The sequence below is a fragment of the Salpingoeca rosetta genome (genome assembly GCF_000188695.1).
Source record: "Salpingoeca rosetta unplaced genomic scaffold supercont1.12, whole genome shotgun sequence".
Taxonomy (NCBI): domain Eukaryota; class Choanoflagellata; order Craspedida; family Salpingoecidae; genus Salpingoeca; species Salpingoeca rosetta.
This window is the reverse complement of record NW_004754922.1, coordinates 969,556-993,443: the sequence shown is the minus strand read 5'-3', so window position 1 is coordinate 993,443 and position 23,888 is coordinate 969,556. Positions and strand designations below refer to the sequence as shown.

At 56.4% G+C, this 23,888-nt stretch overlaps 5 protein-coding genes across 5 annotated transcripts in view; 3 read left to right on the top strand and 2 right to left on the bottom strand.

Moving 5' to 3' along the window:
* Positions 1 to 1,530, top strand: part of PTSG_05295 (uncharacterized protein) — a gene marked incomplete at both ends in the record, with an annotated part of 4,696 nt that extends 3,166 nt beyond the window's left edge. The window contains 3 exons of the mRNA XM_004993810.1: positions 143 to 227; positions 432 to 548; positions 1,109 to 1,530. Coding sequence (XP_004993867.1) covers positions 143 to 227; positions 432 to 548; positions 1,109 to 1,530 — 624 coding nt within the window. The remainder of the gene's footprint in view (positions 1 to 142; positions 228 to 431; positions 549 to 1,108) is intronic.
* A 337-nt stretch (positions 1,531 to 1,867) lies between these two features.
* PTSG_05294 (uncharacterized protein) lies at positions 1,868 to 8,878 on the top strand. The gene is made up of 11 exons (XM_004993809.1): positions 1,868 to 3,012; positions 3,244 to 3,303; positions 3,474 to 3,626; positions 3,832 to 4,014; positions 4,209 to 4,396; positions 4,715 to 4,839; positions 5,065 to 5,183; positions 5,414 to 5,492; positions 5,617 to 6,893; positions 7,086 to 7,179; positions 7,443 to 8,878. Exons 1-11 carry the CDS (start codon positions 2,376 to 2,378, stop codon positions 8,119 to 8,121), a joined length of 3,594 nt encoding a protein of 1,197 aa, XP_004993866.1. The 5' UTR covers positions 1,868 to 2,375; the 3' UTR covers positions 8,122 to 8,878.
* Positions 8,879 to 9,169: 291 nt separating this feature from the next.
* Positions 9,170 to 14,367, bottom strand: PTSG_12290 (uncharacterized protein). Its single transcript, XM_004993808.1, has 7 exons — positions 14,244 to 14,367; positions 14,025 to 14,080; positions 13,550 to 13,822; positions 13,292 to 13,357; positions 12,919 to 13,023; positions 12,630 to 12,689; positions 9,170 to 12,357 (listed from the first exon to the last, which is right to left on the bottom strand). Exons 1-7 carry the CDS (start codon positions 14,302 to 14,304, stop codon positions 9,931 to 9,933), a joined length of 3,048 nt encoding a protein of 1,015 aa, XP_004993865.1. The 5' UTR covers positions 14,305 to 14,367; the 3' UTR covers positions 9,170 to 9,930.
* Positions 14,368 to 16,369: 2,002 nt separating this feature from the next.
* Positions 16,370 to 19,325, bottom strand: PTSG_05291 (uncharacterized protein). Its single transcript, XM_004993807.1, has 6 exons — positions 19,142 to 19,325; positions 18,561 to 18,837; positions 18,113 to 18,153; positions 17,796 to 17,921; positions 17,377 to 17,520; positions 16,370 to 17,039 (listed from the first exon to the last, which is right to left on the bottom strand). The coding sequence occupies exons 1-6, from the start codon at positions 19,214 to 19,216 to the stop codon at positions 16,683 to 16,685; spliced, it is 1,020 nt and encodes a 339-aa protein (XP_004993864.1). The 5' UTR covers positions 19,217 to 19,325; the 3' UTR covers positions 16,370 to 16,682.
* Positions 19,326 to 19,542: 217 nt separating this feature from the next.
* Positions 19,543 to 23,874, top strand: PTSG_05290 (arginine kinase). The gene is made up of 4 exons (XM_004993806.1): positions 19,543 to 19,760; positions 20,202 to 20,777; positions 21,105 to 21,370; positions 21,580 to 23,874. Exons 2-4 carry the CDS (start codon positions 20,294 to 20,296, stop codon positions 23,413 to 23,415), a joined length of 2,586 nt encoding a protein of 861 aa, XP_004993863.1. The 5' UTR covers positions 19,543 to 19,760; positions 20,202 to 20,293; the 3' UTR covers positions 23,416 to 23,874.
* Positions 23,875 to 23,888: the final 14 nt, after the last annotated feature.

Genomic DNA, 23,888 nt, shown 5'->3' with positions numbered 1-23,888 from the left:
GGAATAAAGGACACAGAACGTGCTTGACTGTTGTGTTGTGAACACTCTCCTTTCTTGCTTGCACTGTTGCTGGCATCCTCTCACCTGAACACTTGTCCACGACCGCGACCATCACGACCGCGACCATCTCCACGACTGCCAGGAGCGGAACGTCGAGCGGAAGAAGAAAGAGCGCGAGGAGAACCGGCAGCGCTCCATTGCCGGCCAGCGCGCAAAGGCAATCAGAGGTGCAGCCAACATATGTATGGGACGTGGTGATAACGTTTGGGGGCGGGGGAGGGGGTGATGCTGGTGGTGGTGGAAGCGCCCACTTGCACACACACACACACATACACACACACACACACACACACACACACACACACACACTTGCCGCTGCTTCGTTCTCACAAATGCCTTCTTCCACTGCCTCGTCCACTCTGTACCAACAGAGGGCCGCATTCCCGCTGACGGGGCGAAGAAGGAGGAGGAAGAGGATGTGGAACTGTGGTCAGAGGACGACGACAACGCATACTACAAGCAGGAGGTTGGCGAGGAGGTCCCAGAAGGTGAGATGCTTGGTGCTGAACAATCATGGGTGCTGCTGCTCACAGGAGGAAGAGAGAGACACAGAGAGAGACAGAGAGAGACACAGAGAGACAGAGAGAGAGAGATAGAGAGAGAGAGAGAGAGAGAGACAGAGAGAGAGAGAGACAGAGAGAGAGAGAGACAGAGAGAGAGAGAGAGAGAGAGAGAGAGAGAGAGAGAGACAGAGAGAGAGAGACAGAGAGAGAGAGAGACAGAGAGAGACACACAGAGAGAGACACAGAGAGACACAGAGAGAGACACAGAGAGACAGAGAGAGAGAGACAGAGAGAGACACAGAGAGATAGAGCTGTTGACGTCGCTTCACTCGTGCTTTCCTCTCACGCAGAGTCTCACACAGTGATTCACTCACAGTCACAAGCACGCACACGCGCAAACACAACTGCCCACGAACTTGCTCATTTCAAACGCTTACATGCACACCAACACTGAACCATGCACACATGCACCAACACACATGCACCAACACACATACAAACACACACACACAAACACACACATGCAATCATGATTGCACTCTCAGGGATGAACCTGAATCGGTCGCGGCCCAAGAAGAAGCACGGCAGCAGCAGTGAGCGCGGGTACCTGCCCAAGTGGCGGCAGAAGAAGGAACAGCAGCAGCACGGGAAGAGGGGCGATGGCGACAGCGCGAAGCGGAGGAGTGACGACCCTTCACGCACAACTGATATCAACGCGGCGCAGACGCAGCGGAAGCAGCAGCAGCAACAGCAGCAGCAGCAGCTGGCGATGAAGCGGGCCAAGTCATCGTCCCGTGGGCGCAAGGGCAGCAGCAACCAGGCCAGGAAGAGCGCAGCCGCCAACGCAGCGCGCGCAAAGGCCATGACAGCAGCCGCTGGTGGCGGTGGCGGTGGAAAGAAGGGCGGCAGTGGCGGGAAGAAGAAGCCCGTGCCCGCGTTTGCACGCAAGCGCTCCAAGCGGTCGTGAGTGCACACGTGCACATGTGTGGTGATTGGTATGGCGTGTGCTTGTGTGTGTTTGTGTGTGGTTGAGTTTGCGCGTGTGTGTGTGACGGAAAGGGTGACACTAAAAAGCCTTCTCATTGATTCTGAAACAGGAAGACGAACAGGCAACACGTGACATGAGGACATGATGATGTAAACGCAGACACACACACACACACACACACACACACAAAGCACACAAAGCACAAAGCACACACAACAGCTGGCGTGGCTCGACGATTCATGGATGATTTCAACCTAATTTCTGCACTACGAAGGACCACGGCAAACGACATCGCCGACGCGCACTCCCTCTCGTACCCTTACCACCACCATTGCTTGTTGTCCCCTCACTGCTTGGCACCGACCCCAAAGCACAAGGCACCCCGTGCAAAAACAAAACAAACCCCTTCCGACTCCAACCAACCAGCAACAGCGCAACGCCATTCGCGTTCCGCGCCATCGCCAACGTTGGGTTTCTGTTCAACATCGCACACAGCAACACACCCACCCTCTAGCTTGCTGCTCGCTGCCCATTTCCTTCCCCCCCCCTCTCCTTCCTGTGCCTCCTGCGCCTTCCCTGGTCTCAGCTTTATGCGTCAAAGAGGCTAGCGTGCTCACTCGCTTGCGGCAAACGACAAACACCACCGACCCAAGCGTTTCGACGACCACGAGACACAAAGGGCTGAATCAGTGGCTGTGCTCTCCTTTCACACACGCAGATTGGTGGCTTGAAACACTGGGCACCCTGCAGCACGAGCTGCAGTGTCGCTGCACCACTTGCACCGCAAAACGACCACCAGCACCCACCGCTCAGCGCCTGCGACTATGGCGGTGAGAGTCGGTTCTGTCACCCCGCCAGCGCACAAGCACGCCAGGCAACACCACCAGCAAACCTCCCAGACCAACCACCGCTTCCACAACCACCAACACAGCAAAAGAAGAAGAAGACGACAGCAGTCGCCTTGGCGAGCCACGGCGAGCGTGGCGTTTGCAGTTGTCCTGCTGCTTGTATGCCAGTCCTGCTGCGTCACGGGCGGCCTGCGCCTCGTCATGCTGAGCCCGGATGATGAGGACGGCGGCGGCGCGGCGGACAAACGAGGCATCATCAACGACAGCACCAACGTGAACCCAAACGATGCACGGGAGCAGGCATGCGACTTGCAGTGCCGCAATGGCGGCAAATGCGTTGTCGACGCATCCACCGTCGGCGGTGGAACAAGAATAGAGCCGAAACAGACGTGTCAATGCCTCGAGGGCTACCACGGCAGCCGCTGTGAACTCTTCAATGTGTTGCAGGAGGATTTTCACGTCGGCCCGCAAGGCTATCTCAACGGCTTGTATCAGGAGTGCGTGAGTGGCTGGTCTGTCAGCATCATCCGCAGCATGGGCGGATTTTCCTTGCCCACCATCGGCGCAACCGGTCGCGCCTCTTCCTACAGGCCAGACGCCACATTCCTCCAAGGTTCAGGATTGTGCGCGCGCTCGTGTGTGTTTTGTGTGTGTGTGTGTGTATGTGTGTGTGTGTGTGTGTCTGTCGTGTGTGTCAGTGTTCGTGTGTGTCAGTGTCAGTGTCTGTGTGTTTTGTGTGTGTTGAAATGATACTGTTCGGTCGTTTCAGCACCTGTTGTTGGTCTCTGATGCACGTATCAACCACCTCACCTCACCCATACCCTTGCATGCGCGGTGTTTGCAGTGTCTGGCGTGTATGAAGCCGCCTGGGTGTCGCCCCATTTGGACATGACTTACTTGCACGGTGAGCTCGCTGTGTTGATGTACAAGCAAGATAACACAACTGTTGTGTGTACGCGTATGTGTGTGCGTGTGTGCATGAAGAGAAGAGGCTGTTGCGCATCACATTGGTTTCCTCGCTGCAAGCGTGTTCACCCCTGTGCGTTTTGTGATTTGTGTGCTGTCAACATCCAGATGCGAAGGTGTCTGTGGACGTGGAGGCCAATTCGTTCTTCATCACGCACCGCAGCCGCGTCGCCATCAAGTACGCGAGCGATGTGCTTCCAAGCTCCGCGCCGCTCGACGCATGGCTTACAGCGCAGACTTCCGTCAGCTCCCAGCCAACAGGTGTGTGTATGTGTGTGTGAGCGAGAGAGAGAGAGAGAGAGAGTGTGTGTGTGTGTGTGACTGTGAGTGTTTGCGTGCGTGTGTGTGTGTGACTGTGAGGGTTTGCGTGTTCGTGTACATGTGCATGGTCACGGTGGTGTATTTTCAGAGTTCACGCGTTCTTATCAACCACACACACACACACGTTTGCCGCCACCACCACCAGCGGACGGGCTGTTTCGCGTGGACGCCACAATCCCTGCGACAGCAACGCACGTGGCGGTGGTGATTTCGCTCCAGGACCAGGCCTCGTTCATGCGTGTGCGCACAGTCACTGTCTCGGGGGAGAGGAAGGATAGCATGGTCTGGCTCGAAACGTTCGAAGGGCTGGAAGGCGTCGGTGTGTCCGGTGAGTCATCTCCAAACACGTGCACGAATGTGTGTGTGTGTGTGTGTGTATGTGTGTGTATGTGTGTGCGTGTGCATATGCGCTTCTCCCTATTTGGCTTTGTCCAACTGTGGGTTTCTCCCTGTGTCACCACCAACTCACGTACACATCATGCACGCGCACATGCACACAATCAACGCACTTGCACTGCACAGGCACCACGTACATGTTTCCGCCGTCCTGGTACAACGGACCACATCTCCGCTGGTTCATCGCTCCAGAATCAAAACCATACACGGCGCTCCCCCTCTCCTACATGCTCGTGCGTCAAACACACGCGCGCAGCACAAACGCAGACGTCACTGCACAGATACCACTGGCCATGGAGACGGCTGCCCTGCCGGTGGGTTGCATACCGCTGCCATGTCATCGACTGTGTCTGGTACATGGTGGTGTAGCATGCAATGATGTGCACACGTCTTAGAGAGAGAGAGAGAGAGTGTGTGTGTGTGTGTGGGTGCACATATCACAAACACGACCACACATACTCACTAACTTGCTCACATTTCTCATGTATCACATCCACTTGCTGACACACGCACACACACACACATACACACATATGCATCATACATACACACATACACATACACACATACACACATACACACATACATACGCACACATCCCATCTTCCCTCGCTGTTGTCCATGATGTTCAGACTGCAATGTCGTGGACGACGGACAAAATTGACATTTCCGCGTATTCGTCTGCGCGCGTGTCGCTTTGGGCGGAATCGGATCGTTTCTCCATTGAAGCAACAGACTTCATCTCTGTTGCTGTCTGGTGCGTGCGTGTGTGCATGTATGCATGCATCTGTGTGCGTGCGTGTCCACATATGTGTGCATGCATGTTTTCAGCTTCCCTCATTCTCTCATGTTTTTGGAAAGGGTTGGAACTTCACCACGTCGCTCATGTCTCACGCGTTCCCTCACCTCACACCCTGTAACACGTGATCATCACACCTTCGTCATGCTGCCATCACGATGTCATCATTGCCCATCATGACAGGACGCCCGAATCGAATCAGTGGCAGCCGATTGCGCACATCACAGGCACAAACTCCGACTACAACGAATACTCCTGCCTCAACTACTGCAAGGGCACGTGCCTCTGCAATCGTTTGACGAGTAAGTTACAGCTGCCTCCAGCAGCAGCAGCAGCAGCAGCAGCAGCAGCAGCAGCAGACCCCGCTCTGTTCTTTGTTGGACTGGCGCTGTGCTTTCCTCCTGCCTTGCCCTGCTTTTGCACTGCCCATCACACGTATCTTTCACACATCACACACTCACACATCACATCACATCACACACATCACATCACATCACATACACACACACCACACATCATGCTGCGTGTTCAGTCACTTCCCCGCCCATCTCCGGGTCATCGCTGCGGATTCAAGTGATTGTCAGCGCGGGAGATATCGACGACGTCATTCGGTGAGCGCGCGCTTCTTTTTGAGTGGGTGCATTGCTCTCTGTCAGCACACGTCCACACCTCACACGTCCACACCTCACAACTCCACCTGCCCCATTGCCTCCACGCTTCCCTGTTGGCCATCAGCTTTGGGCAGGTCATGGTGTCTGCCGTGCCAGCCGACCATCCACGCCCGCCGCCACAATCAACATCGTCATCATCATCACCAGCATCATCTTCATCACCAGCATCGTCATCATCGTCGTCATCATCATCATCATCATCATCAGCGTCCCAGCAGTCAACAGTGTCCACAACATCAACATCGCCAGCGGCCGCGTCTTCGCCGACTGATGGAGGCAAGCACCCATCAACGACCGTCACGTCCACGAACGCCAACAAGCAGAGCAGCAGCAGTGCCAGTGTCATTATCTCTTCCACTGCCACCCAAGTCATGGGTTCAACGACGACAACGCCACACGCGATCGTGCATTCATCTTCGTCGTTGGCATCAACAACGCCCACCGCCGGGCCATCACCAACCACTGCAGCAACGATGAAGGTCACAGCAACGACTGCAACAGCCGCCACAACCATGACACCACCAACCATACCCACAACGACGACAGCGACAACGACCACGCCAGTTGACGCAGCCTTCACACCAGTTGTGGTCGTGTTCCCTGGTGGTCGGGCCATGCTGGAAGCAGCAACGGGCGCACACATCGCCAACACCGCGTTTGTGGACCCAACTAGCGAGGATGCTGGCAGTGGTGGCGAGCCGCGTCATGGTGGCGCGCTCGCCATGTTTGCCGCGGCGGTTGAAGTGCACCTGGAAGCGGCTGGATTTTCCATCCCAAGTGATTTGCACGTGCACCGCGTTGATGGCGACGAGGCGCTCACCACCACCATCTGGTGCAGCGCTAACAGCAGCAGTGCCAGTCATGGCGGTGGCAGCAGCAGCAGTTTCAGCAGCAGTACCAATGGTAATGTCAGTGGCGATTCCAGCAGGCCAGTTGCGGAGCGCGTGCAAGCGCTGCGCGACAAGGGACAGCTGCGTGTTGTCGTTTACGGCATGGATTTCGTTGGCGAGGCACCACCACCATCACCGCCACCACCCCTGTCCACGAAATCAGCGTCTGTTGCCTCGTCAGGCTCCACCACCACCACAGGGGTCCCCACGACAGGGACACACATGCCGCATACTACCACCGCCCACACCAGCACCGACACAGCGCCAGCAGCATCCACCGTCTCGACAACCACGCATCGACATGCCACAAACGGGGGCGGCGGCGGTTCACAGCCAACTGGCAGCGGCAGCAGCAGCACGAGCAGTCACCCTCCACCTGGCGTTGGTGATACTCACACCACCGCCACTCAAGTCTCCTCACACCCATCAAGAGACACGACTCCAAGCAGCGGTGAGTCGCATGGTGCGTGCGTGCGTGTGTGTGTGTGTGTGTGGGTGGGTGTGTATGAATTTCGTGTATTACAGTCACATGTGCGTGTTCGTGTGTCATGACATGCTGGCATGTTTCGTCGTTGCTTTCCAATTGCCAGCGTGTGCTCATGCTGCGCAACCTTCCTCTTCGCCTTTTTGTTGTTGATGACAGGACTACCGCCCGGTGTCATTGCCGCCGCTGCTATGGTTGTGATCTTTGTGCTTGGTCTTGCTGGCCTCTTCATGTACGACAAGTTCCTCAAGCGGTACGTTCGTGCGGCTATCTGCGAACGTGTGTGTGTGTGTGTGGGTGTGTGTGTGTGGGTGGGGGTTTCTGTGTAGATGAGTGTATTTGCGTGTGCGCGTGTGTGTGCGTGTGCGAGTACGTGAGCATATTTACCGCACTTGCTTCTCCACACACACACACACACACACACACACACACACACTCGCTCATTCGCTCACTCACTCACCTCTGTCCTCACCACTGACCAACGTCGCCACCATGGTATGAATTTGGTTTGCACAGGGCGCGTATGCGCATGGTGGTGCACTTGATCGACGACCAACACAACAACGTGTTCATTGGCGACAACAACAACAACAACAATGACAACAACGACGACAACGGTGCTGCTGGACTGCCTGCAATTCCTGAAGAGGAAGTGCGAGCGTTTGACCATCCCGATTTCGATGAAGACATTGATGGTGGTGACGACGATGACTATGTCCATGATCACCATTATCACCATGAGGTTGATGCTGCTGACGATGATGTTGTTGTTGACGCTGGCGTCGGTGATAGTGCGAAGGCCAGCGATGGCGGTGCTGCTGACAATGGTGCCCGTGGCAGCGATGGGCGCAACAAAGCGCAACACGTAGTGGTGCCCGTGAGCACCAGTGAGCTGTCGTTGCACACGTCGCACGACGATGACGATGATGAGGACGATGAGGGCGCGCGTGGTAGTGATCATGGTAGATGTGCCAGTGACCACGCCAAAGGTGCATGCGTGGACTTTACCGGTGTGTACGATGAGGTCGAATACACGTATCCAAGCGATGCCCATACCTCTCGCGTGCGCCGCTACACCCACGACACGACAACAGCAACACCTACACCAACACCTACACCAACTGCAGCAACAGGACACCCGCGCAGCGTCCGCTCGCTTCGTACCGGCGCTGGCGCCAACTCGAGCCATGCGTGATGCAATCACAAACTCTGGAGTGCTTTCATGGGTAGCCAGTGCTGTTGCACGAACCTCACGGTATCACAGGCCTTGTCCTGTTCCCTCCTTCGCCTGTAAATCCTCACACACATTCATACACAGGCCTCATGCTTAGAGTTTGTCCATACGCCTTTCCTTCCCCTTGCCTTGTTTGGCCTCGTGTATTTCTTGATAGCTGCACGATGTCAGCACTTTTTAATTGCACCACTGTTGCGCTTGTTATTGGGACAATGTTCGCCATTTCATGGTTTGTTCTTTTTTGTTTTCTTGTTTGCTTGTGTCATGGCACGTTGTTCTTTCCGTGCTGTATGACGTGCATCGTGCTGTTGTCTTTCTTCTTGATACGTGTTCTATTCGCTCTTACATGCACGCATGCGTCGTTGCCCGCGCCCTTCTTGACTTTGTCGCATTAATACGTTGCTTTCTTCCCAGCTACAGTCTGCTTATGCAGATGCTTGCAGTCTTGTTTTCGCTGATCAGTGCGATGTGTGACTGGCATGTGTCCTTCCACGTCACCGATGCCGATTTTCACTGGCATTCATCGCTCTGGAACGAATCGAATGCAGTGAACTGTAGCTTACTTGCTCCTGCCCTGTTCACACAAGCCATGCCTTGCGCCGCGGTGTTGTTAGCGTTGTCCTTGGCCACGTCTCCTTCTCTCTCTCGTGTCATGCGCTCTGAGCGACTGCTGTTATCCCCGTTCCCGTGCTCGCTTCGATTGAACAATTGACTTGGATGCCTCGTGTTCATGTGTGTGTGTGTGTGTGTGTGTGTGTGTGTGTGTGTGTGTGTGTGTGTGTGTGTGAACGTGTGTGTGAACGTGTGTGCGAACGTGTGTGCGAACGTGTGTGTGTGTGTGTGTCTGTCACGCCATCATGTCTCGCACCGTTCCACACACAGACACACAGACACACACACAGACACACACACAGACACACACACAGACACACACACAGACACACACACAGACACACACACAGACACACACACACACACACACACACACACACACACACACACACACAAATCGGGAATGTTTGTTTATTGTCTGAGAGCGGGCTTTCTGGGACAGGCAAGGTGGACAAGAATTGGAGGGGGTAAGGGAGAAGCAAACAACATGAACAAACAAGGTGAACAAACGACATCAATGGCGGAAGAAACCAGGCAATCACAAGCGGCAAAATGACCAGCACACATCCCGGCAAACAACAATGGAAGCATCCAATGCATGCGTGGATCAAGCGAGCCAGCTGTAACCAATCTCAATGGGGGAATGAATGAAGCGTAACACGACGGACCGACGCGGAAGCGAGCAAAACTCGAAGCGATATGACGTGAACAAGACAAAGACGGACAAGAGCCAACCAAGCCGAAGAACAGCAAGGCAGAGCACCAGGTTGAAACAGTGGCACCGCCCAAAGAAACATGACAGCGCCACAGTCACCGCATGACAGCGCCACAGTGACCGCATGATTGCTGACACGACGAACTTGAACAACTAGCCGAGGAAAGGAAGCACGGATAACAACTGGGAAGAAGCAGGTGGCAGGAAAAGCCTGCACATTGAAAAAAGGGATGGGGTTATGGACACGAGAACAGAAAGAACAGGAACAATGCGTTCGGTCACAGCAAATATATTTTACAGGAGCAAACGAGCCACAGGCGGCAGAACAGCGCACACGTGTGCACAAAACACACACACACACACACGCACACACACACACACAGCAGCAAGTGCATGGGCGACAAGGCACCAGATCACAGCGTGCCAAGCAGCACCGTGCTTGTCTACACGACAGTGCCGTGGTGGGTGTTGTTGTCCCCAAGCGCAACGCCCGAGGCACGACGAAGGACAACGAGACGACCAGAGCGGCTGCGAGCGGCGAGAACGGGCCGTGCTGTCCCTCTCCCACGCTCGCCACTGCGCTGATGCCCGTCTGTCCCCGCCACAGCGCTGGCGTTGTGTCCGCTGTCCTGGTGAGATGGCGGTGGATGGTTGAGTGTCGCTGCTGTTGATTGATGACGAGATTGCAGCGCGGCATCAAAGCTCTCCCGCGTCACACCGGGCGTGCGCACATGTTGCTGTTGTTGCTGTTGTTGCTGCTGCTGTTGGTGCTGTTGGCGAGGGGGCGTGGTGTTGAGAATGTACGGCTGGTGCGGGTGATTGTCACCATTCGCGTCGCCACTGTGGTCTGTGGATTGTCCGAATCGCTCCATATACGCCGGAGGACGGTGGCTCAACACAACACCGGCCTCTTGCTGCTGCTGCTGTTGCTGCTGCTGCTGCTGTTGTTGCTGCTGTTGGAGGAGGAGGTTCTGCTGTTCAACGCCTGGACTGGAGTTTGACGATGAGCGACACGTGTGCAGTTCACCGCTGGCCACGGCGCCATCGAGATACGGGTCGTGCCGGGCGTTCTTGTTCAAGTGCGGCGGCATGGCAGCGGAGGTGGGTGCTGCCTGCATTGCATCCTGCTGGGCATTGGGACGCAGTGGGCTGCTGCTGTACTGCTCACCACCAAACTGCTGCTGGTGTTGGCGTCGTCGCTGCTGCGGGCGGCCGCGTGGCCCATATGCAATCATGGTGTCGGGTGAGAACGGCAGCTGCGCGCTCACGTGCATACCGCTACCGCCGTTGCTGCTGCGAGGCGAGTCGGTGGATCCACGACCATGGGACTGCTGTTGCTGCTGGTACGAGTGCTGGCTGGTGACGCTCGGGGATGCACGCGACACGGCCGTGTCCCACGCAGCCGCAAGCTCCTGCAGCAGCTTATCGCCAACGTCGCCATCACCAGTGCTGTCAGCGCTGGCGCTGGAGGTTTGGAACGCCGCCACACCACCGCCGCGCGCGCCCGCTGCCTGTTGCTGCTGCCGCTGCATGTCCGCATCGAGCTGTCGCACGTGCTCGCGCCAGTCAGCCGTGGTGGACGATGCGTTGGACGAGGCTGTTGTCGCCGTGCCGGTGGAGTAGGTGGAGTCTGTGTTGACGCCACGCAGCGCGTGCATGTACGACTGCCTCACACCAGCACCGCCCACTTGCTCAGAGGACCCCTGACGCAAGGGGACAGTCGCCGGCATCATCTCCTTGAACGTTGCACTGAAGTCGTCGCTCTCACTCGCGTCCACGCTCACAGCATGCTGCTGCTGCTGCAGTTGATATTGCTGGTAGTGGTGGTCATGCTGTGCATTCGCGCGCATGTGTGGCGTGTGCTGACTGCTGCCACTGTTGTTGTTGTTGTTGTTGTCGTCGTCGCCGTAGTCCTCATCAGTACCGAGGTCTTGCGTCGCATACGTGTCCTGTACGTATTGCAATGGATGTGCACGGTGCCCCTTCTGCTGCTGCTGCTGCTGCTGCTGCTGCTCCTGCTGGAGGTGGCGCTGGTGGTGGTTGGTGACACACAGGGCCGCAAGCTCGCTGTCTGCGGATGCGTCTGAGTTGGCGCGCATCAGTGTGTGGTCCGGCAATTTGGTGCTGCTGTTGTTGTTCACAATGGTGTTGTTCAAGCGCATCCCATCAGCCATGAGCTGCTGCTTCATGTTGACGCCGGCACTGGTGCTGCTGTTGCCGTTGTTGGGGATTGCATTGCTGCGGCCACCTTTCCGCTGGTTGCCGTTGCTGCCGTTGTCAAAATCGAGAGACGCGCGCGCAGAGGAGAGTTGTGATGACACACCAGCAACAGCCATGTGCGACACCCGGTGCAGGTCAACGTCACCCCCGCCATGTGGGGTTGGCTGCTGCTGTGCGCCGGGCCGCAGACGGTTATGGCCACTGAAACTGTTATCACCGTCACCGTCATCATCATCATCACCAGCAGCAGCACAGTCATCATCAACACGAACATTGATGCCGTTGTGCGCTGCACCTGCGCCTGTGCCCGCCCTCGGAGCATCACGCAGTCGCGATGGTGACATGGGCGCGTGTGCTGCTGTGCTGGCGCGTCGACTTGATGCGAGCGAGTCTGGTGTCTGCATGCGTGACGTGGCAGTGCTGCTGCCAGGGAAGAGCGACGACCAGCGGATCTGCCCACTGCCGGTCGTGGCGGCGGCCGTGCTAGGCAAACTGCCCACAGAATCACGCACGGCAGCCGGGGTGCTGGGTGGCGAGGGCGGGAGCAGGCGTGCCTGTGCCCGCACGAGCCCCGTGATGATCATGAGCACCATGTTTGGGCTGTCGTACTGGTGATGCTGCAGCACTTCGTCGCGCAGATTTGGCGGGATCTGGTGGTGGGTTGGGTGGTTGCAGAGGGAGAGGCATCATGTGGCGCAAGGTGTGGCGTGGTGGTGAGAGGGAGAGGGAGAGGGAGAGGGAGAGGGGGTGTCAACCACGTCAAGTTTCATGTGCGCGTGCGCGTGTGTGCACGTGTGTGTGTGCACGTGTGTGTGTGTGTGTGTGTGCGCGTGTGTTTGCGTTTGTAAACGTGTGTCAACTGATGAGCAGAATGAACATGTAAAAAGTGTGTGTTGAAGAGCGAAAGTGAACGCAAACGCACCACAAAGATGTGTTCGTTGTAGTCGATGAGCATTTCCACAAGCTCGACAGCATAGGATTCCTGCAGAGGACAAGTCCAGGTTGCAGCCGCACGTGAGAGAATGCATGCATGCATGCATGTGGAGAGCAACGGACATGAGGTGTTGAAATGGAGAAAAACAGCAAGAACTCAGCCACGAACACACGTGTGATGATGCGTACGCATGAAAGCATGCATCTCTATCCCACTACAAGGCAAGCAGAGAGTGACAATTGCATGCATGCAGCGAGCACGGTTGGTCAAGGCTCACCTGGTCCACCTTCTTTGAGGCGTCCTCGGAGAACATGAGTGTGCGCTGGTCGATGCTACGTGATCGCGCCCGCTGCTTTGAGCTCGCAGCCACATCAGAGGCCGCCTGTGGGCAGGGAGGGAGGCAGGTTGACGTTGGGTGTTGGATGTGTGATGTGTGTGTGCGTGTGTGTGTCGTGTGAGTGTGTGTAGTGTGTGTCTGCGTGTCGTGTGTGTGTGTGTGTGTGTGTGTGTGTGTGTGTGTGTGTGTGTGCGGGCGAGGCACGGCAATCACTCCAGCCAACGTCGCGCTGAACGCATGCACAAATGCCACGGCCGTCATATCATGCATTCTCCATACAGCGGCTGAAGCGCATGCATGTGTGCTCGCTCACCTGTCGCAGGATGTTTGGCGCCATGATGACGGCAAGGTTGTGGCTGTCCATCTCGGATCCGCCAGTCTGCACACACGAGGAAGTGACCCGCGTATGGTGAGTGCTTCCGGCGCATGCGTGCATGCATTCGTACATGTACAAGAACCGCCAACAGCACAGTCATACACAGATTAATGCACTCACACGCGCGCACAAATACACACACGCAACCACGCAACCACAATCACAATCACACACACAATAAAAATATAAACGCACCTCGTGTGCGCGGATGGCAATGTCGTTGAGGAGGGCGAGCAGCGTGCGCAACACCTCCAGGTGCTCCATGGGCAGAAGACTGCACAGCAGCCGCAGCGCACGCAACTGCACGGCACTGTCGAGCTGGGGCACATCGAGGAACGCGCGATAGAGGCTGGTGGTGAGCAGTGGCTCGGGCATCTGGCGGAGAAAGTACTTGAGCACAGACGTGACGTCTGCAGGGCGGATGCCGTCGTAGTCTGGCCGCTCTCCGGCCTCAAACGCCTCGTTGATCTGATCAGGTGACAGGGGTCGAGCGGGTGATGGGGTGGAGTGGGATGGGGTGTTGGCGCGGTGAAAAGGAGAGTGTCATGTGGAGGGAGCAAGATGACGCCGACAACGGGCGTATATCATTTACAGGCGTGTGATTGGGGTTGTGGTGACAGAAACACACGCACACACACATGTGAGGCATGAGCAAGCGTATGCGTCGCACCATTCTGATTCTGCGTGCTGCTCCGGTGATGCGGAAGATTCCATGCACAGTTAACCCTGCAATAAAGTGTTGGAAATGTGCTGTGAGGGAGGGAGAGAACGAGACACGGGTAGGTACGGGCAGGCACCCAGACACACAGGAAGACAAATGGGCGGACACAAAAGCGCAAACACACGCACACAGGCACAGGCACACGCACACGCAGACACGCACACACACCGTGTTCTCGGATGTATTCGCATGTGCTGTGGACAATGAAGGGGACGCGAAGTGTCTGCATGTGAAACGTCCTCTTGTCGTGCGCAATCAACTGGAGAACATTGGCAGTGAAGGTGGGAGGGTGAGTGGGTTTGGAGAAGGATACCAGATAAATTGCAGCGCATAACACACGCCTGACACACACGCACGCACGCACACACACACGCACACACTGGCAACACCTCGTCCAGTGGCCGGCCAAAGACGCGGGCGGCGTCAGGGGAGGAGCGGTCGCTGCTGGTGACGGATTTGAGACGGGAGCGCGCGGTGTGGCGGCGGGCCATAATCTGGGTCGGGTCAAGCGCACCGCTGTTGTACTCGCTCTTTGACTTGCCAAACATCTGCATGTGTGCGTATGCGCGTTAAGGTGTGTGTATGTCCGTGTTGCGGGGAGCAAGGCAAGTGAGCAGTGGAAAGAGTGGAGCAGAGCAGTGGGTGCACAATGAAGGAGTTAACGTGACAAGCAGAGGAGCGCCTACAAGCCGCGCCATCTCAAACGCCTCGAGAACACACAACACACGCACACATACGCACGAGCGCACACGCCAGGAGCAGAGTGACACGTGCATGTGTGTGTGTGTGTGTGTGTGTGTGTGTGTGTGTGTGTGTGTGTGTGTGTGTGTGTGTGTGTGTGTGTTTGTGTGTGTGTGTGAGTGTACATGCTTTTGTGTTTGTGCGCTTGTGTGTTTGAAAGGTTGGCAGTGCAAACATGGACTGCAATGGCATCACATCAGCTCATGCACACACACGCACCTACGTGCACACTCATGCCCACACACACACACACACATACATTCATGCACGCACACACACGTCCATGCAAACACACACATGCACGCTGACCTGCGCAGGCTGCCGCCAAAGAGCCGGCGGACGCGGGAGGCGACGGATGTCTTCTCGTCCGCAGCAGACTTGTTGTCGGCGCAGCTGGCGTTGGTGCTGTCAGCCTTGCTGGTGCCGCTGCAGGTGTCGTCGTCGGCGTCCTGCTTGAGTGGCTTCTTTCGCCGACGCCACGACAGCCGAAAGCTGCTGCGTCTCGAGGAGCGCTTGGAGCGCCTGCCCTCGGTGTTGGCGGTGTCCGATGGGGACAGTGGCGGCTTGAGGGTTGCCGCTGCATCGGCAATGTCATGTGGCGGCTGCACAGGTGCAGTAGCGTCCGTCCCTTCTGTTCCCGGCAGCCGGCCAGGGGTGGTTGGCCGAGCCAAGCGGCGGCCGCGCATGGAGCTCTGCCTGTGACGGCCACGACGCTCCATACCGCGTGCTTGTGCTGGCAGTGCAAGCTGAAGCGGTGCTCGTGAGGTGTGTGTGTGGGGGGGGGGGGTGTTGAACAAAGGCGGTGTGGACAAGGTTGTTCGCTACTGTGGGATGCGCGGACGCCGGGTGCGCGATGCGGTGGTGGTAGATGTGGCTGGCTTGGCTGGGGTTGGTTGTGTTTGGTTGGCAATGCAAACTGCCTTGCTTGAGGAGGTGCCAAAACAACAACAACACCACCACCACCAACACAAGAAGCACTCGATGGCACCAGCAAAGATGGATGGAGACAGAGGGGAGACAACAGAGAGTCGGGGGTGCTCGAAAGACGAGACAAGCTGCGTATGACTTATAATGTGTGTGTGCGGTTTTCGTGCTGGAATTTGAAACTGGTAAGGGAGCATCCGTATCGTCTCCTGTGCGCCTTGGGGCTGTCTGTCAACAACCACACCCGCGCCTCCGCTGCATGCCTTGATGGTGAGGTGCTCGTGGGGTTGGCGGTGGCGTTTAGGGCGCCGAATAGCACCGAAGGCACGTTTCAGAACAATCTACGTTTCGCACAAATTGTACTCTAAATTGCTGCAGACGTCGCTATCCACCACTCAATACGCTCCTGACGAATAAACAGTCCTTCCGTCCGGAAAATACATTTTTATGGTGTCGTGATTATGGCTGGTCGTGGACCAGTTTGTGTTGTGTGTTCGTGTGTGTTCGTGCGGTGTGTGTGTTCGTGGTCGTGGCACCCACTCGCGCACATCAGCCACTCACAATCTCCCATTCACCCTCGCACTCGCTCACATCAGCCACTCACAATCTCCCATTCACTCTCCCATTCAATCGCTCACGGATTTACGCGCGGTCACTCACACATCCACTCATTCACATGACAGGTATGTACAGCAGCAGAAGCAGCAACAATTACGTATGTCAGACAAGGCAGTGTCAGAAACAATGGTGAAGGGACACGGCATGTAGTGTGCGCGATTGTGAGCACGGAAGTACGAATTTGTCTGTCTGCTTGTGTGTTTGTTTGTGAGTGTGTCTGTGTGAGTGTGTCTGTGCCACAGACAGATAAACATACAAAAGATATACACATGTACACAAACACATAACAAACGTATAAACGCACACAACCAAACACAGCGACTGCTAGACGACCGAGGAGCGCTGGTCCTCGTTGCTTGCTTCGGAGAGCGTGGAAGGGGACGAGTACTGCGAGGACGTGCGTCGCTTGAGCATGGGCGAACCAAACGTGGGAACGCTCAGGCGGTTGGGAGACGGCCGCTGCTGTTCGCTGTATTGCCGTTGCCCCTGCTGCTGGCGCCGTTGTTGCTGTGTTGCATCACTGTGCTCGCCGTGCTCGCTGTGCTGTGATCGGATGCTTGGCGTCGGTGTCTGCTCGCTCGGCAACGAGTGGAAGCTCAAATTGGACAAGTTGGACTCAATGCGAGGCAGCTGGAACGCAACCGTGTTGGTCTGGTCGTAGTCGTTTGCCGCTTGCTCCACCTGGTCGTTGCGTGCGCGTGTGTGTGCGCGCATGTGTGTGTGAATGTGTGTGTGTGTGTGTGTGTGTGTGTGTGTGTGTGTGTGTGCGTGTTGAGGGGAGGCTGATGTGAAGGTGTGGATAGGTGTAGGTTGGATCTAGGGTTAAGCTTTTGGATATTGAACCCCCCCCCCAAACGCAGATGAAACACAAGCAACGAGCGACATTTGACATTTGACATCGACACAAGCAAACAATTTGAAACGCATGCACACACACACACACACGCACACATGCGCACACGAACACAAGCACACGTATTCAGTCACATGCAGACACAAGCATCCATCCGCGTGTAACCTGCTCTGCGGTGGCCTTGAGGACCGTTGATTGGGAGCCCACAATCTTGCGATAGAAGCGATAGATGAAAACCATAAACAGGACAAATGCCGGGCTCAGGGTGCCCACGCCAGTCCACCCAGCACCAGGGGTGTGCGCCAGAAACTAGCAGAGAAGAAATGCGGTGCGTGTCAAGTCATTCGTGAGCCATTCAAGGAGGAGCCTTGGGCAGGCGGACGGGCAAGCAAGTTGGTATCACGGTGGCAAGCTAGAAAAGGGGGGGGGAGACACGTGCACGTACGAGGCTCAGCAGCCACAAGCAGAGGCAGCCACGAAAGCAGCCGCAACCACAATCACGAGGACAGATGCAAACAAAGACGCAACAACAAAACACAACCACAACCACAACCACGACCGCAAAGCTCAAGCACAAACCCAACCTTGATGTATGAGATGAGGGCGAGCTGGAGAAGGAAAAGCGCAATGCCGACGCCATTGGCAAAGAACCACGCTTTGCTGATGTACGACGAGAACTGGTCCAAGTGCTTCACACGCTCCAGCAACCCCTTAATCCCAGCCACCAACACAACACGATGAGGAGCGCCAAACCAACGACAGACACAGAAGAGAGCCATCTTCATAACAAATGCACGCACACACACATAGACATGCGCACAGACATACACAACGGTACATGCACAACATCCACTCACGCATACACACACGAACACACATGCACATATACGTCGGATCGCACATTATCGTGGGAAGTGTCGGTTGTATCATCAAACAGAGTGTCTGTAGCAGCGTCGAAGGGGGCACCCAACAGTACGAGATGAGCCAATGCATTATTGAGTGTCATTGATAATCACGGATTGTACATACACAGTCTGACAGTGCAGTGCAGCGCAGTGCAGTGCAATGCAGTACAGTACAGTGCGGTGCAGTGTGGTGCAGCGCACGCAACACACACACACACACACACACACACACACACACACACACACACAAGCACACACACAAGCACACCCACACCCACACACACACACACAAGCACACACACAAGCACACACACAAGCACACCCACACCCACACACACACACACACACACACACACACACACACACACACACACACACACACACACACACACACACAAGCACACACACAAGCACACACACACGAAAGCACACGAAGCACGACACCTTGGGGCCCGATGAGATTGTGCAGGGCTTGGCCCTTTGCGCGGGCGGTGAGTGCTCTCTGTGCAAGGTGATGATCAATGTCTTCGATGGCACTTTTGAGATAGGGAAGTACGCTGGTTGACACCATCAGTGCGAACAGATGGAGCGCGATCAGCACCGACGTTACTGCAGAAAAGATGTAGAACACTGGGTTGTTGTCAAACTCTTCCACATGTGTACGTCCCTCTGGCAAGTTCAACTCCACCATGGCCACGAGGGCGAAACCGGAGAGCAGCGCCTGCATCGCGCATAAATGTGCGAACATGAGGACGTGAGAGTGATGGACGCATTGTGAAGTGTGGCCAAGTGCGTTGTAATGTGTCAACGTTCTTGGGATGTTTCACGTGGAAGGGACGGCCTGCGCGACGCTCTATTGCTGCGACTGACACCCACCACGCATATGCATTGCCATCGCAACACACACACACACACAACGATGCACACGCATCACCCGCATCACACTCACGAAGACACACTCACTCCCACACTCACAAACCACACATCACACACACATCACACACATGACACACGCGGTGGCTGACCGATGTGCCGCCGGTTTGCTCCAGCTTGTGTGTGAAGAGGGCGAGCTGCCGTCTTCGTGCAGGTAACGACTCCATCCTCGAGTCACAGCGAAGCAAGCACAGCAACCAGCAGCAGCACAGCAGCAGTCGGTCAGCACCAGCACCAGCACCAGCACCACCAGCACGTTGCGGTTGTCCTTCGTGCAAATGGTGGATGGATGATGACCAACATCTTCGTGTGTCGTCGTCGGCGGCGCGTCGCTGAACAAAACAAGATAAACGCGTTTAGACAGTTCGCCACACTTTGATGACGTCATTTGCGTTCGTGGTGGATAGCTGTTTCGGCGCGAAGCGGAAACTGATGTTTGCTTCTTCTTCTTCTCTCGCTTGTTTTCCCCCTGCTCTGATTCTTCTTCTTCTTCTTCTGTCTGTGTGCTTGACAACACTTTGCACAGCAACCTTCCCTCTGCTTCATGACCTTTTCTCTGCCTGTTTGTTTGTGAGAGCACAACACGCCTGTTTCCTTCCCTTGTGTGTTGCGCATCTGCTCATTCGTGGCTCACACCACAGCAACCAACAACCCGCCTTCGAACAAACATTGACAAAGCCGACGACCCAACGAGCAAAGACGAGGAGCAAGGTGTGTGTGTGCGTGCGTGTGTGCGTGAATGTACATGTGTACGCGTGTGTGCGTGTGTACATGGCTGTGTGTGTGTGTGTGTGTGCGTGTGTGCGTGTGTGTGTACATGCATGTGTGCACATGTATCTCCCATCACGTGGTGTTGTTTGTGTTTGTGATTGTGTGCGTTTTCGGTGCGCGGCACACACCACATACACGTGCACATACGTCAAGTTCACGGCACTGCTACGTTGAAAGAGCACTCAGGGTCCTTGTGTGTGTGTGTGTGTGTGTGTGTGTGTGTGTGTGTGTGTGTGGCGCTTTTGTGTATGTGTGTGTGTGTGTGGTGCTTGTCGACGTGTTCATGTTTGCGTTGCCACACTCGCGCGCTTACGGTATGGACTTGCATACATACGCATGACACGAACACGCGCGCCCAAATCCACACCACCTTATCCCCAGTCTATCTCCACAACAGAGTCTTCCCCACCCTTCCCTCCTCCACTCCTCCAAACCGACTTAGTTTGTCCATCGTCCAAGCCTCAACCACAACCATGGGCAACTGCGCGAGCTGCAACTCCACGCAAGTGCTTGGCGGCAAGAACGGCCCTGTCGACGGCATGAACGCCAATGGCAATGGTGCCACCGCCAACAACAACAACAACACTCAAGTCAACGGCAAGGCCGACAACAACACCCAGGCCAACGGCGCCGGTGTTGCTTCTCGGCTGGAGACTGTGGCTGAAGAAGACGCCACCCACCAGGAAGTGCAGACGGCGCCCGCCACCGCCACCGCCTCAGGGGAAGAGCAGCCCAAGGGCGAGGATGCTGCCGACAAGCAGGACGAGCAGCCGGCGTTTCTCCACGCTTACAACGTCAACCTGAAGATCAACCAGATTCGCGAGTCCAACCCTGAGAACCGCATGGCCAAGCACTTTGACATTGCGTACTTTATGGAACTCGACAAGGACCAACAGCGCGGTCTGGTGCAGTGCTGCCGCAGCGGTCTGGAGAACCCAGACTCCTCCATGGGCTGCTGTGAGTAGATGCGACAACACCGTGCGCGCGCAGCCATGCTTTGTTATTTTGCTGCTGCGTGTTTTGGGCTTGCGTTGGCCGTGATGTTGCTCGGTTGGTGTTGCGTATGCCTCAACACACACAAACACACAAACACACACACACACATTCTCTCTCTCGCCTACGTGTTCATGCGTTCTTTCCTTTACATACTCGCTCACACACACGCGCGCGCATTCACACACACGTACACACGCATTCACACACGCACATGCACATACACACACATATGCACACGCACACACACACACACACACACATTCGCACGTGCACAACGGCACGACACAGACGCCATGCAGCCCGCGGACTACGACCGGTTCAAGCCGTTCTTCAGCAAGGTGATTGCGGACTACCACGGCGTTGCCGAGGATGCCAAGCACGTGAACAGCTGGGACCTGTCTGGGGTTGAGGGCCTTCCTGAGGGCGGCAAGCTGGACCTTGCGGCACTTGGGCTGCCAGCCCTGAGCATGCGCGTGCGCGTTGGACGCAACCTTGCTGACTTCCCACTGCCAGGCGCCATGACGCAGGAGGACCGCGTCAGCCTCGAGAAGAAGGTGTGTGTGTGTGTGTGTGCATGTGTGTGTGCATGTGTATGCGTGTGCGTTCATACCCTGATGCGTGAGCCCTCACTGCCTCACCTCGCCCCCACCCCACTCTCTTCCTCGCTCGCTCACACATCACTCACATCGCACACACCCCACTCTCTTCCTCGCTCGCTCACACATCACTCACATCGCACGCACATGGCACACATGGCACACAGATGTGCGAGGCGTTTGAGAAGCTCAAGGCAATGCCCGAGTACGGGGGCGGGTACAACTCGCTGACGCCCGGGCACCCGGACAAGATCAGCGACGAGGAGTACAAGCAGCTGGTGGCGGACCACATCATGTTCAAGGACATGGCGGCAGACCCGTACCTGGCGAGCGCGGGCATTGCGTCTGACTGGCCGTACGGGCGCGGGTGCTACGTGTCTGAGGACCGCGGGTTTGTGATCTGGGTTGGCGAGGAGGACCACCTGCGCATCATGTGCATGAAGAAGGGCACGGTGCTGAACGACGTGTTTGACCGGCTCAAGACGGCGCTTGATGTTGTGAGCGGGATTGAGGGCCTGTCGTTTGCCATGTCGCCAGACTACGGCGTTGTGACGAGCTGCCCGACGAACCTGGGCACGGGGATGCGCGCGAGCGTGCACATTGGGCTTCCGAAGCTGACGGCTGACGGGACAGATGCCAAGGCGAAGGAGGTGTGCAAGCCGCTTGGGCTGAGTGTGCGCGGGATTGGTGGAGAACACACGCCGATTGGCGAGGGCGGTGTGTGCGACATCTCGCCACGCGCGCGCTTCTGCATCACGGAGGCGGAGATCATCTGCGCGCTGTACAAGGGCATCAAGCTGCTCAAAGAGAAGGAGGACGACATCGAGAGTGGCGAGAGCAGCGGCAATGAAGAGCAGCAAGAGCAAGTGGAAGAAGAAGAGCAAGTGGAAGAAGAAGAGAAGAATGAGGAGGCAACCGAAGAGGGTGAGGCGGAGGAGAAGGAGACCACAGCTGGAGAAGAGGAAGACAATGTGGATGAGGCAGCAGACGCTGAAGAGGAGAAGGGGGAGAAGGAAGAAGAGGAGGCAGAGGCAGAACCAGAGGCAGCGGAGCCTGAGGGCGAGGAACAGGAGACGACGGAAGACAAGAACGAGGAGGCGGGCGAGGAAACACTTGCTGCGGATGAGGAACAGCAGCAGGAGGGGGAGCAGGCAGAGGCCGCTGCCCCTGCTGACGGCGCCGACAGCGACAAGCCGGATGAGGTCGAAGCAGTGACCGAGGAAGCGGAGAAGAAGGACGAGGATGCAGCCGGGGAGGAGGAGGACAAGGAGGAAGGGGCGCCAGCCGATGCTGTTGCTGAGGAGGAAGAGAAGACGGAGGCTGAGCCTGAGGAGAAGGCTGAAGATGCCGCGGAAGATGAGGAGCAAGAAGACCAGAAGCCGTCCGAGGAAGAGGAGGCAGAAGAGGCAGTCGACGAGCCCGCCGCAGAGGAGGAAGAGAAGCAGACGGAGGATGACAGCAGCCCTGCTGATGCAGAGGAGAATGCAGGCGAGGATGCGCCAGAGCAGCAGCCAGAGGGCGAGAGCGAAGAGCCCGCTGCGGAAACGGCAGAGGCAGAGAAGGAGGATGAGGCAGCTGAACCAGAGGCTCAGGAGGCGGCGGCGCAGAAGGAGAATAAGCCGGCTGAGGAGACTGAAGAGAAGCCGCAAGAGGAGGAGCCTGCCGAGACTGAGGCAAGCGAGGAGATGGCTGGTGGTGATGACACGACCGCGGAGGAAGAGGCGGAGGAGCCCGCGAAGGAGGAGGAGGAGACGAATGAGCAGCAGGAGGAGGAGGAGGCAGCTGCTGGTGACGAGGACGAGCAGGCCGAGCCCGCGGCAGATGAGCAGGAGAAGGAGCAGGAGAAGGAGCAGGAAGAGGCACAGGAGGAGGACAAGAAGCAGGAAGAGGAGAGTGGCGATGCCTCGACTGACGGCGACGCAGCTGCTGAAGAGCAGGGGGCTGATGCTGCTGCTGAGAGTGGCAACCAGAGCGACCAAGTCAAGGCTGACAAGGAAGAGTAGGCGCTGCCATCCAAGAGGCAGCCCTTGCTTCCAAAGATGCGCGTGCGTGTGTGTGTGTATGTGTGTGTGTGCCTGCGGCGCTCCCTCGTTCTGAGCGTTGCATATTGTACTTGATGTGTGATTTTATTTTTGAACTCGTGCAAGGCAGTGACTATCTTATCTTGCTTGCGCGAAGAAGCCCCGTTGTCTGCGTTTGGGCTTTCATTTCAGTTGGTGCGTTGCTGTTGCGGGTATATTGCTGGCGTCCGTTGCATTGCATGGCGTTGCATGCCATGTCCAATGTGATGTGCACGTGTGTGTCTTGTGATGAGTGCGACTACGACGATTGTGACTGTGTGTGTGTGTGTGATGCCGTGACTTGATGACCACGATGGCTTTGTTGATGTCCGGTCTGGTGTCCTCTTGTGTCCTCGACAAAGACATATCTATCCATCAGCAACAGCCAACACACACATGCATGCACAGTTGTCACT